The sequence below is a fragment of the Sturnira hondurensis genome, unplaced genomic scaffold (genome assembly GCF_014824575.4).
Source record: "Sturnira hondurensis isolate 20B ecotype Veracruz unplaced genomic scaffold, ASM1482457v3 Scaffold0022908, whole genome shotgun sequence".
Taxonomy (NCBI): domain Eukaryota; kingdom Metazoa; phylum Chordata; class Mammalia; order Chiroptera; family Phyllostomidae; genus Sturnira; species Sturnira hondurensis.
In genome coordinates this window covers 3,387,530-3,400,245 of record NW_028095539.1, presented here as the reverse complement: position 1 = coordinate 3,400,245, position 12,716 = coordinate 3,387,530, and the positions used below count along the sequence as shown (strand labels likewise).

The 12,716-nt window shown below is 53.8% G+C and overlaps 1 protein-coding gene across 9 annotated transcripts in view; it reads right to left on the bottom strand.

The window, feature by feature from the left end:
• RALGPS1 (Ral GEF with PH domain and SH3 binding motif 1) overlaps window positions 1–12,716 on the bottom strand; it is a 230,959-nt gene that overhangs the window by 196,841 nt on the left and 21,402 nt on the right. For all 9 annotated transcript variants that reach the window (XM_037036964.1, XM_037036969.1, XM_037036970.1 and 6 more), the window contains exons 2-3: window positions 7,266–7,387; window positions 4,133–4,240 (exon numbers count right to left, since the gene is read on the bottom strand). In XM_037036964.1, the coding sequence (XP_036892859.1) occupies window positions 4,133–4,240; window positions 7,266–7,322 (165 nt within the window). In that variant the 5' untranslated portion in view covers window positions 7,323–7,387. The remainder of the gene's footprint in view (window positions 1–4,132; window positions 4,241–7,265; window positions 7,388–12,716) is intronic.

Here is a 12,716-nt window from a genome sequence, read left to right as displayed (position 1 = left end):
GTTGGAAGCAACCTAGATGCCCATCAGAAAATAACTTCATCTTCTTTATTTTTATGCAAAATTAGCTTTCCTGAACTTGTTAGGTAGGTCTTCTAACTTCATACAGTTCTTTTGGTGGCCTTCACGTAGTACTCAAAAACATGCAGCTGCTGCCCTGGCTGGTGTGGCTCAGTGGATTGGGTGCCAGCCTGGGAACCAAAGGGTCACTGGTTCAATTCCCAGTCAGGGCACAGGCCTGGATTGCAGGCCAGGTCCCCAGTAGGGGCACATGAGAGGCAACCACACACTGATGCTTCTCTCCCTCTTTCTCCTTCCCTTCCCTTTTGTCTAAAAATAAATAAATAATATTGTTTTTTTAAAAAAGCATGCAGTTGCTTTTTGAGATTTCTCACACACGCATTTTATTTATTTATTTATGTATTTATAATGTTATTTTTCCTTAACCCTAACTTCCCCTGTCCTGATCATTTTGGCCCCACCCCATACTGAATCTCGAGTTGGCATGGAGGCTTGTCCTGGAAGTGCGCCCTGGTGGCTCGGTTTCAAGAGAGCACAGGGTTAGTCCACAGAGCCCTTCCACCCATCAGTCATTTGAGTGCTTGAAATCCTCAGTTGCAGCTGCTGTTCTCACATTAACCCGCCAAACTCCCCAGTGAACTCTGGCTGAAAACTCTGGAGCCCTCCTGTTCTCCAGTTTGCCAGACGCCCCCACACTCCCTGCTGCTTTCTCCTACACAGACGCCGACGCCCTGCAGGTCTGGGTGGTGGACATGCCCAGCACCTGCGTTTCGGGTTTGACGAGGTAACTTGTCACCTAGTTGTGCTGTGGACACTGTGAATGGACTTCTGAGTGGGCCACGTGGGGCCTGAGACAGAGCAAAGCGCTCTGCTCTTCTCACCACTAGATTCCCAGAATCCCTTAAGTGGTTTTTTTAAAAATGTTTTATTTATTTATTTTTAGAGAGAGAGGAAGGGAGGGAGAAAGAGAAGAGAAACATCAATGTGTGGTTGCCTCTCATGTGGCCCCCACTGGGGAACTTGGCCCGCAACCCAGGCATGTGCCCTGACTGGGAATCGAACCGGTGACCTTTTGGTTTGCAGCCAGCACTCAATCCACTGAGCTACACCAGCCAGGGCCCATAAGTGGTTTTTGATGGACTTTGGTGTCTTGCTTGTTTGTTTCTCTCCCATTATTAAACAGAAAACTAAACTCCAGGTGGTCCAGTTCAATTCCAACACCTGGTAACTCCCATGCTTCCCTGGAGACCAAGGACTGCAGGGGACCTGGCTTCACATCTACACTGAAGGCACACCGGCTCTGGCAGGGGCAGCCAGAGAGTAAGTGCTGCACCCTCAAAGCCTTCACCCCCTCTCCCTGTAGCTCGCCAGCCTCCGAAAGTTGCCCAGGGAGAGGCCGAGGCATCACCCCAGGGCTTGGCCTCGAAAGTGCGGCCCAAAGTCTCCCCAGGGAGCCCTGCTGGGCAGTGTTACTCCACATGCAGCCCAGTTCTCTGCCATTCCTCACGATGAACAACTGTAAAGGGACTTTAAACCTCATTATTGCTTCGTTCCTTTCCTGAAGCTAAAAAACACAGCTCAGAAATGCAACAAGCAAACAAAAGCAAACAGAATACAGAAGCTCAGCCCGAGGCCAGCAAGGCCCACGCAGCCTTCTGAGGAAGAGGCCACAGAGACCGTGGCTCCCGGCCCAACAAGCGGGCGACCGGCCGCACGCCGCCATCTGCAGTGTCGCCAGCACTTTACGTTTACAATGAGCACAGAGTTGGGAAGACCTACTTTGAAAAAAGGATACAAAGTATTTCAATAATGTTATCTTGCTTACATGTTGAAATGATAATATTTTAAATGTACGAAGTTAAATAAAATATATTTTTAAAACTAATTTCACCCCTTTTTTGTGTGACGACTAGAAAATTTAAAAGCCGCAGATGAGGCTCAGATTGCACATCTCTTGGGTGGCGCTGGTCTAGAATGTCAGATAACTGGTGTTAAATCCCCGACAGTGCCGCTCACCGTGTGAAGAGGTGCGCTTGGTAAGAATCTGCCTGTTCATTAGTGTATTGAGAAGGATACATACACCTAACTTACAAGGCTGTTGCGAAAAGCAGCTTGGAAGATGCATGGAAGATGCTCGGCATGCGACCCAGACGCGGTCCAGAGGTGGGAGCCGCCCTTGCATTACTGCCCGGCATGAACGAAACGGAGCCTAGACGAAGGTTTCAGACTTTCTGCCCACACCTGACCACGGAGAACAATCTCCCAGACACTTGGTTTCTTTATTAGAAAATTGGGAGCCAGTCTGCCTCATCAGGTTGTGCTGGGGCCTGATGCCTGTCGGGCAACATGAATTTACAGAGCATTGACTATGAGCTGGGCACTATTCTGGGCTCTAGGGACACAGCAATGAATAAGTCAGATAAAGTTTCTGTCCTTGGGGAGTTTATGTTCCAGTAGAAGGAAAACACACCATAAAACGTTATTAAGTAATATAACGTTAGGGAATGATAAGAGATATGAAGACGATGAAGCGGGCAGGGGAAGAGGGAACAGTGGAGTGATGCTACTTGGAAGTCCTCTCCAAGGACTGACGTTTGGACAGCGGCTAAGAGACCAGTGGAGAAGAGCCGTCAGGACTGCGGGAAGAGTAAGCACAGGGCCCTGAGCAGGGGGATGCGGTGAGTCTGGGCGAGAAAGGCAGCCCCCACGCAGCTGGAGAGCAAGCAGACTGGGGCAGGAGAGTTGGCTTGGCCAGACTACAGCAGGCACTGGAAGCCTGTAGCAGCTCTGGGTCCCACTCTAGCACGAGCGACCCACTACAGAGCTCTGCACAGGCTTTAAAGGGTCCCTCAGACACACTGAAGGAGGAGACGCGTGCCACGGGCTCAGCGTGGCCCAGACAAAGTGAACGTGGGAGTCAATGATGGCAGGGGGACAGGAGGGAGCCCAGTTAGCTCCCGGGGCACCCTGGAGGGCAGGAGACCTGTTGGAGCAAGGGGGTGGGGTGAAGTGGGCCTGGAGGGAGACACTTCCATGGCTCTGCGGAGACACGCGGCCCTGGGACAGCACTCCCAGTCAGGCCCCAGGTCGGCCCGAGCCAATGTGCTCTCTCGGCCCGCAAAGTGCAAAGGGAAGAAACCAAGTCATGGCAGGATGAGGAGCCAACTCCGCCCCTCCACCACAAGAACGCTCCCTCGGTCAGGCCAGCAGCAGCACACTGGCTGAAGAAAAAACAAATTCTTAAGAATTTACTATTATAGAAATTTCCCAAATAATACTGTGTATTATTGTAAAAAAAGTTATTATAGAAATTTACAAGCCCTGGCTGATATAGCTCAGTGGATTGAGTGCGGGCCTGTGAACCAAAGGATCTCAGTTCGATTCCCAGTCAGGGCACATGCCTGGGTTGCAGGCCAGTTCCCAGCAGGGGACGCACGAGAGGCAACCACACATTGATATTTCTCTTCCTTTCTCCTTCCCTTCCCCTCTGAAGATAAATAAATAAAATCTTTTAAAAAAATTTAAAAAAAGAAAGCTGGCCAGAGAGGCCAGATGCTAGGGGAAAAAAAAAAGAAATTTACAAATAAAAACAACAAAAATTAAATTCCAATTACCCAGAATCCTATAACCAGAAACTATAGTAAATCAAATGTTTGCTGTATATAGCCCAATATTTCAAATATGTCAACATCAGCCCTGGATGGTGTGACTCAGTGGATTGAGTGCCAGCCTGCGAACCAAAGGGTCGCCGGTCCAATCCCCAGTCAGGGCACATGCCTGGGGAGCAGGCCAGGTCCCCAGTTGAGGATATGTGAGAGGCAATCACACACTGATTGTGCATGCTTTAAAAAAATGGCATTATTCCCTATCAATTGTGCTGTGACTGGCTCCTCCCACTTACTATTGATATGCACGCGCAGGCCTCCCATGGTGGTTCATTTCTAGATTGAAGACATCCTGTTGAACTCTGTGTGGCATTTCAAAAAGAACACTTCATTCGACAATCCCCTACTGGTGGGTAGACGGCTTGTCTCCAGCCTGGGCAAAAGCCCTGAGCAGTGACCCCTCTAGCACCCAGCTGTGGGCCCAGCACCCCATCGGTTCTGTTACTCACAGCAAACTCCTCGGGAGTCACCTTCAAGACATCGAAGACCACGGCGTCGTAGCTCTTGCTGGCATAGTCGCAGCTCTGGCCCTCCAGAGAGTCTGAGCTGCTGCTGCCCTGGGGAGGGAGGGGAGAGACGGTGCCACCTGAGCAGCCTGGCGGACTCAGCGCCCCCGCCCCCCACGCCCCAGAACCGAGGCGGCCGGAGTGACCAGTGGTGTGGTGGATAAAAGCTGCTGCTGCTTAGCGCTTTGCCCTGTCCCAGGCACGGTGCTAAGCACTTCCTGTGCACAACCTTACTTCATTCTCCTGACAACTCTTCCCATTCTGCAGCTAAGGAAGTAGGGGCAGTGCTACCTCCCCAGGCACCCCAGCTAGGAAAGCGAAGAACGAGAGAGCGAACCTGTCCTCGTATCCACCTGACCCCAGAACACACACCCTCCACACTGCACTCCACCTGCCCCCTGCCAGCTGCATGGTGGCCAGACCCAAAAGACAGGCAGCCCACTCCTCCTGCAGAGAGCCAGCCTCCACATCTCGGGGGGCCTGACATCTCCTGTTTTGTTACGTCTTTTCATACTGAGGTCACAGCAGGAAATTGTCACACAAAATGTTAAACTGGCTCCACAGGCTTATTTCATGCATGAGCCACTTGGAACTCAGAGCCTGTTCGCTGCTGAGGTGAGAGGCAACCAGCTGGCACTGGCGACGGGCGTGCAAGTTATATTTAGCAGAGCCCCTGGTCAGGGGGAACACCGCGGGCCCTGCGAGCGAGGAAAGGGGCTCCCGTCGCAGAGCAATCTAGACCCCCCAGCTGTGGCCGGCTGCGTGAACCCCAACACTGCAGGGACCCCAGAATGTCCAACACTCCTTCTCTTCAGTTTCATTTAATTACACCGAATTCTACTTTGGGGAACCAATCACACTTATCACCCCCAAATTGTGCCCCATTCATAAACGGTTTTATTCGTCTCAATCCACGGAGAGGGATTTTGTGGTTTCCATTAACCTCAACATCTTGGACTGGGACTTAGAGAATATGCTTTTATTAATTCTTCTTTATTTCACTCTTTCCAAAATGGCTATATCTGGAAAAACTTTGCAATCTTACTGGAAACTAGAGTGGTTTTCAGCCAGTGAGGGAAACCAATAGTCAACAACTGAAAATGTGAGGTTCAAAGGAGAAACAGAAACTTAAACCTGCAGATTTTAATAGGACTGTGTCATTTAAGGGTCTTACAAATGAGTCTACTGGACCAAAACCCCAGACAATGTGAAGAGGCCACGTGCAGTGGTGGCTGAGGGCACGGAGGTCAGACGGGCCTGCCTGAGTGCCAGCCCCACTCGAGCTGCTGTCTGATCTCGGGCAAGTGACTTCGTTTTTCCGAGTCTCAGGTGCCATCTGTGAAATGGCCCCACTGGAACCTGCTCCCCAGGGCTGCTGTGTGGGTGGTAGAAAATGAAGCTCGAAAAGCAACTGGCAGAATCCTCCACCCTCCCCATGGGGAGACGCTGACCCTGGGGCCTGGGGGCCTGGGGGGCTCAGCTGTGGCTATTCTAAGAGGGGTGCGGGAACCGAGTCTTCCCAGAGGACAGACTTTTGAGAAGCAGTACCAACCACTCCCGAGGTGGAATGACCGCCTCTCCCTCCCCTCCATCTCAGACACGCCCTGAGCAGACACGCACCTGCCGTCACTCTCCTCCTTCCAGGAGGCAGGCTGAGTCACGTGACAGGGCAGATCTTCTTCAGGGCGGTGAGGGGCACGCTGCCTACGAGCCACAGAGGCCTGGGCTATGTGATGTGAGGCCAATTTACCCAGCTCTCCCTGCCTCAGTTTCCTCATCTCTAAACCAGGTACAATAATGGTCCATAACTCAGAGGGTCACCATGGGACCGAGTGAGAAAGCCTGTGGACCGACAAACAGCAGTGCCTGGTGTGCAGTGAGCACAAATCCCGAGTGTGTGTGTGTGTGTGTGCACGTGCCCTTCAGTCACCAAAAGTCACCGAGCACTTCACTCAGACATGCGCTTGCTCCCTCCTTCAGCAGATACTTATCAAGTACTCACCATGTCCTGGGCACATGCATGCGTGTATATGTGTGCGTGTGCATGCACGCGTATATACACAGAGAGAGTAGAGAAGGAAGAATCGTCACTCCAGACAGAGCATAAATTGTAAGTAGAAACAGAAGTCTGGTTCCTCCAGTTACCACACAGTCCTCTCCTGGGCTTCAGGGTTCGCACCCTTCCTGCAATGCCCATAGTGTCTGCCTCGAACACACGCTCACACAAGGGTCCTTGTTTAATCAAAAGCTGCCCCAAATATATTCACTGGTGGGGGGGGGGCGGTGACGATGCAGTAACTATGTAAACCTATATTGGCACCATCAGGGAACTGGAAAACGTGCCCACAGTCTGCTTTTCAGAAACACAGATCAAAATAGGGAGCCTTTTGAAATGTGTGTACGAAATGAATTAGTTCCTGCTAATTTCCAGCTGGTCACGCAAGCTCATTTTGAAAGCCCAGCTCAACTGTGAGGCCCTGTGAGCTCGGAACACGGAGCGCTGCTGGTCCATCACAGGACTGGGCGGTGCGCTCTGGACATGGTGGCACCCTGGGCCTCAGGCGACACCCACGCCCCCTGCAGCCTCTGTTCCATGACTGAACTCGGAGAGCAAACCCCAGAACCCCAGGGAAAAGGCCCTGGCCCAGGCCACTCTCAGACCCCCAATCCCTACAGGCATTTCCCACCGACCAAGGTAAATAGGAAGACGGGGCCAGCTGGAATCCCTTCTGTCTGACTTCACTGCGGAATGTATGACTTATAATCAGCAGCGGCTTCTCTTGGGAAAGGTCTGATCTCTTCTTGAGACCAAAATGGAATGTGGCACTTGCTAGGACTGGACTGGGCAGGTGTTTGTTTTTCTTTGAAGAGAACGACTTCAGAAAACACACCGATCCTCAGGACTGACTGCCTCCCAAGTCTCACGCCTGGCGTGGCCAGGGGCCTGGGTGTGCTAAGAATGGTGGTATTCACAGAGCCCCCAGCCTGGCTGCCTGTGACTCCTCGGGAGCCTGGGTCAGCTGAGAAGAACCTCTCCCCCAGCCCTGGCCCCTGCCCAGACCTCGCAGTCTCGTACCTGTGGAGTGGCGGAGGTGACCAACACGCTAGCCATCAGACCATTCCTCTTGTACATAGTCTCCAGGCCACAGGGAGCTTCAGGGCCGCCTCTGCCGGGGACATAACCTGCCTGGAGAAGCCCTGCAAGGCAAAGGAGCTCATAAAAACCAGCCCTGTCCCCAAGGAGACCCCGCCCCTGGGGAAGAGTTTCCTGAGGATTGAGCAGATGACCCTCGGGGCGATCTTTGAAGAAAGGTGATAAACTGGTGACCTTCAGGCTAAATATGGCCCACAAGGTGTAGCTGGTTGGGCATGAACAGATTGGGGAATTTTTTAAAATTAATCCCCAATGTTTAGAAATTAAAAAGTTTCACATGGAATTCTGGATTTCTGACTTTTGCTGAAAATAGGAACTCCCGGCAGCACCAGGCCCACATCCTGCGTGGCGACTGGATGCCGGGCCGAGCAGAGCCACCCACACAGGCACCAGACTGCGCAACCTCTGTTTGAGAAGGTGAAGACAGCAGACTGACGCTACCGTGTTCCCCTGTGCGCCAGACCTTTGGGTGACAGCCAACCTGTGCTTGGTGCTTGCGGGGGGCTGCGAGCTTCACACACCCCAGCTCCTCTGACCTCCACCCCCCCGCCGCCCCCTGGCAGGTCCTGCGTATCACACACGAGGACTCTGAAGTGCAGAGAATGAGAGTAGCTCATGCTTTCGTTGGTGCCTTTGCTCACGCTGTACCACCACCCCGTCATCGTTCAAGACTCTGCTCCAGGGTCATTTCCCCTGGCTGCTGTGCCCAGACCACCCAAGGCCACGCCAGCTGCCCTCACGCCAATTCGCACACAGTTCTGGCAGAGCATTTATCACATCGCTGCTCATCACAGAACTGCAGCCACACCGACTTGTTAGCAGCAAAGTGACGGGGAGGGGAGGGAGAACGTAGACAGGGAGGGCAGGAGAAGGCAGAGGGGCCCGCTGGAAGCCAGCTGCAACTATCCGGGCAACAGATGGGGCAGGTCCCCTGAGCTGAGGCTGTAGCGGCCACGTCAGATAGAAGGGGAGGGGCTGGACGACAGCAAGGACAGAAATTCAATAGAAATGGATGAGAGGCGAGGAAGGACGGGCTGAGCGTGAGTGGTTTCTGGCTGGCGGTACCAGGAGGATGGCAAGGGACAGAGGTGCTGTGGTAGATGTGCAGGGAAAGATGGCGAATTTAATTTGGGACAGGCTGGACCTGTGCATGGCGCCAAGAAAATCAATCCTGGAGGGCAAGGGAAGCCCAAAGGTCACTAGGAAAGGTGGTCGGGAGGCAGATGGGAGAGAAGGCGGGTGCCAGTCTGCTCTGGACCCTCTCTCTCTGCATGCCCACCATGCTTCCTCTGGGCAGCCTGGGCTAGAGAGACAGACAGAGGGCTTGTTTCCAACCCGAATCCTGCCTGTCTCGCCACTGACAAAATCAGCCTAATTTATGGGCAGCAACTCTCAGACGAGCGATATTTCATATGCTAAGAAAACACAGACCCAAGCAGGATGGAAGGTCCTTTCCAGGGCACAGAGAAACCCCCACCCGTGTACCTTCAATCCCTGAGGCCTGGCCAAGTCCCAGCTCCTTGTCAAGAACCAGACTCCCAACCAGGAAGTCAGCCTGGCCCAGGCCCCTCTCTAAGAACCCTTTCCCAGTCCCATGGGGGGCCCTGAAGACGGGAGTCAAGCCTCCCAGGCTGGACCAATTGGACCACAGCGGCCACCTCATTCTCCTGGGACCTCAAGACCCTGACGTGCCAATCTCTGCTGGTTAACCCAACTGTGGCACTGTGCTCTTGGGCACAGAGGCTGGCCAAATGCTGCCGGGTACAGGGACAGTCACCTAGAGAGAGATGCTCAGAGAGAGGCTGGAGAGAGCTGGGTCTCAAAACAAGGGGGGCTCGGGGCCTGGTCCCCCATAGTTTGTAGGCATTAAATGCCTCTTTCAGCATCAGATAGCTAAATCTCCAAAAGACCTCGATCACGACTATTTCCTAGGCACCAAGTTCATGCCAAGCCACCAGAAACCTGACCCGGAAAACACAGGGTCCCTCTGAATGGGGGTGGAGTGTGCGTCTATCCATCCGTCCGTCCATCCTTCCTAGAGCTCCCACATCAGGGAGGTGCTGTTCTAGCCGGGAGCTCCCAGCTGTTCTGCGCCTCAGACTCCTGGCAGCCTGATGGGGCCTCTGGGCCCTTCCTAACAGAAAGGTTTTCAAATACATAAAAAAAAATTACACAGAAAGCCCATTATACAGGATTACTCAGGAAACCAACTATATTAAAGCACAGTCATTAAATTACTCTCAAAACAATTTGTAATGTAGTAATATATGTACTTCTCCGTGTAAGGGAATATGTATGTATGTATTTATTATTGCATTAAATAACTAGATCCATCGGTCGGTCTGAAAACCACCACGGTTTCCAAGTAGTGGTGCAAACAGGCATTCCAAGATGCCCACAGCTACTATGTGAAACAAAAATATCTGTAACTTTTACTGGTGACAAAGTCCCAGATGCTATTAATATTATTGTGCTTCATTGTCTATATCAGTAACTGAGAGAAATTCTCTATTTTACTTAGAAGTTTGCAAAAATAAATGTCATTTTTTCCCCATTCAGATGCAGAAGAGCCTGGTCAGCAACCCCTGTGCCAGGCACTGAGGACATGAAGTGCGCAGGTGCCAGCCCCGCAGCAGTGTCCATGTTCCAGGGCAGGAGTTGGTGAGCACACGTGAGCTGAGAAGATCAATTCAGGCAATGAGAAATGTCTTGAAAAAGTGAAAGAGAGTGGAACACAGTGTTTGCCAGGGTGGCCGAGGCAGGACTCTCTGCAGATGTGACATTGGAACTGAACCTGAGGGAGGAGTTGGCCACGAAGCCAGCACTGTTCTCTGCAGAGACCCTGCGAGGCACACGGGCTGAGCAGCTGTCGGATGGAGGCAGATGGTCACGGCTGGGGCTTCGAGAGTGGGAGGCAGTGGACAGCCCAGCTGGGGCCAGGGCAGGAAGGGCCTTGCAGGCCTCAGTGGGCAGCTTGGGTCTTATCTGGAGTACCCCAGAGGATTCTGAGGAGGGGAAGATCGCAGCAGCGGCTGTGTGGGGAACTGGTTGGAGAGCGGGGGGCGGGGGGGAAAGGATCAGTGAAGCCAGGAGTGGGTAGGGGATGCTGATGACTTGGACAGCCTGCCACGGGGACAGGCATGGGTTTGGGAGGGGCTGCAGATGGACAGCCTGCGAGGGTGACCTGAGGCTGTCGTGCCAAGGTAGATGTTGACCTAACAGCCACACTGGATCAGTCGTTCATTCATTCACTCACGTAGCACCTGTCCCCGAGACCCCTGGTGTGCTGGACCAGCTCTGGGAAGACAGCCCGGCCCTCCAGGACCCTGCTGTGTAGTGGGGGTGGGAGGGAGTCCAGTAAGGACAAATGCCATCACCAACCACAGGTTCCCCTCGTCAGGGTCAGAGGAGACGTCACTGAGAAGAGCCACAGAGCTGGGTCTCAGAGGATGAGCAGGAGTGATGCTAGGAACAGGCAGAGAGCTCGGAGATGTGCAAAGACACCCAACACGCCAGTGCCCCAGGAGATCAGGGAGTAGGCTGCCCCTCCCCCTTCGCCCCGCCCTGTGTCCGCCTTAGACTGGCTTGGGCACTGGGGACACAGCAGCAAAGAAGCCAGGCGCAGAGTTTGTTTAACAGAGGGCCCTGCACTGCAGTCCCAGCAACCACATCGGCCCCCCCCCCCCGCCCCCGATCACCCGCTCACCCGTCCAGCCAGCGTGGAGGACCTTGCCCTGAGCCCTGAGCTGTGCACAGCAGTCGGGCTGGCCCCAGCTTCGAGGAGTTCACATGCAGCCTGGTCATCACCGTTATCCCAGCAACTTAGTAGGTGCTTTGTTTCAGGCTCTGGCTAGGGTCTCATGTGCATTAATTTTTTTTAAACAAATGAGGAAACTGGCGCTCAGAGGGGAATCGCAGTGTAACTTGGGGTCACATTTTTACATGTCCGAACTGACTGTGTTCCCTGCTACGTTGAGACAGTCTGGCCTAAGGGTAAGAGCACCAGCTTTTTCAGTCCGGCCACATTAATGTGCACTCGCCAAAACCCTACCTTTCCACCCTGCCTCTGCCTCTCTCACCACACACACACACACACACACACACACACACACACACACACACAGAGTCTCTCTCTCTCTTCCCCCACTCCCGCCCCTCAGGCTGCTAATGCCTCCTTGGAAACCAAAATACTGCTGGAGAAAAAGCGATTCTCATGATGTAACTCCGCAAGCACGTGGCTGTTGTATCAGGACCACAGAACGATCCCACGTCTGTTTCTGTGTGACAGAGTCTGGTCTGGTGTGTGCGGGCTCCTGGGGCGGGGGGGGGAGGGGGGCGCAGGAAAATCCCAGATGCAACGCTGGTTTCCTTCCAAACTCAGAACGCTGCGTCGGTGTTTCGGGTCCAGGAAACCAAGAAAACAACACAAGGCTGTCTGGGCAGACCACTGCGGAGAAGGCAGAACCACCGCTTTTTCCTGAGCCTATGGAGGTGGTTTCAAAGAAAATACACACATCCAGGAATGTTCAGTTACCAGACAGTGATCTCTTCCCAATGTTCAGACGGGTATGGAAAAGGAGGCCACGCCCAGTCCAGAGCCCACTTCCTTGTCTTGGGGCGGCTGCTCTCCACAGACGGGGTCGGAACCTGCTCCACCTTCCTGTGTCGCACAACAGAAGCTGCGACAAAGACGCAGAGGAAGGAAACGAAGAGGGTTTCTGCCCACACCCCCCCCACCAGTTTTCAGCCCACTTCAGCAGCAGTAAGTGTATGTGCACACACACACACACAGACACAGGACTGGGCTCTCTGTTGCCAAAAGGTTCCCCCCAGGGTAGCCAGCGCTCGGGGCTGGACCACCTGCCAGTAGCTCAGGAAGGCCGGCCTTGCACGGAGGGCGCTGCTGTCACCGCCACCCCATCCTGACCCTGTGCAAACTAGTCAAACCTCTCTTCCTGGCGGCAGCAGCGTCTGACGGCTTTCGAAGACAGGCCCCGCCCCATCGGCAGCCAGAACCACAACGCCATCGTCCACCTGGGCCCTTGCCTGCGCGCTCCCCCACTCCTTCACACCATCCCCCGGATGTGCCACATCCAGCAGCTCCCCTCCTCACGGAGGGAGAGGGATGGGCTGGGGGGGCCACTGGTGTGTCCAAAGGCCACTGCCCCCCGGGGAGGCCAGAGAGCAGCAGCCCCAGGGAGAGGGAGGGCTGGGTATGGAGACTGTGGGTCTGCAGACACCCTGAAAAGGCAATGCAACACAGAGCTGAGCAGGCCTGGCGGGAAGGGACTGGACGGGTCTCTTCTTGGCCGAGGGAGGCAGCTTCAGTTACAGAGCTGAGGCGGACACAGCCAGGCCACGGTGCTCGAGCCC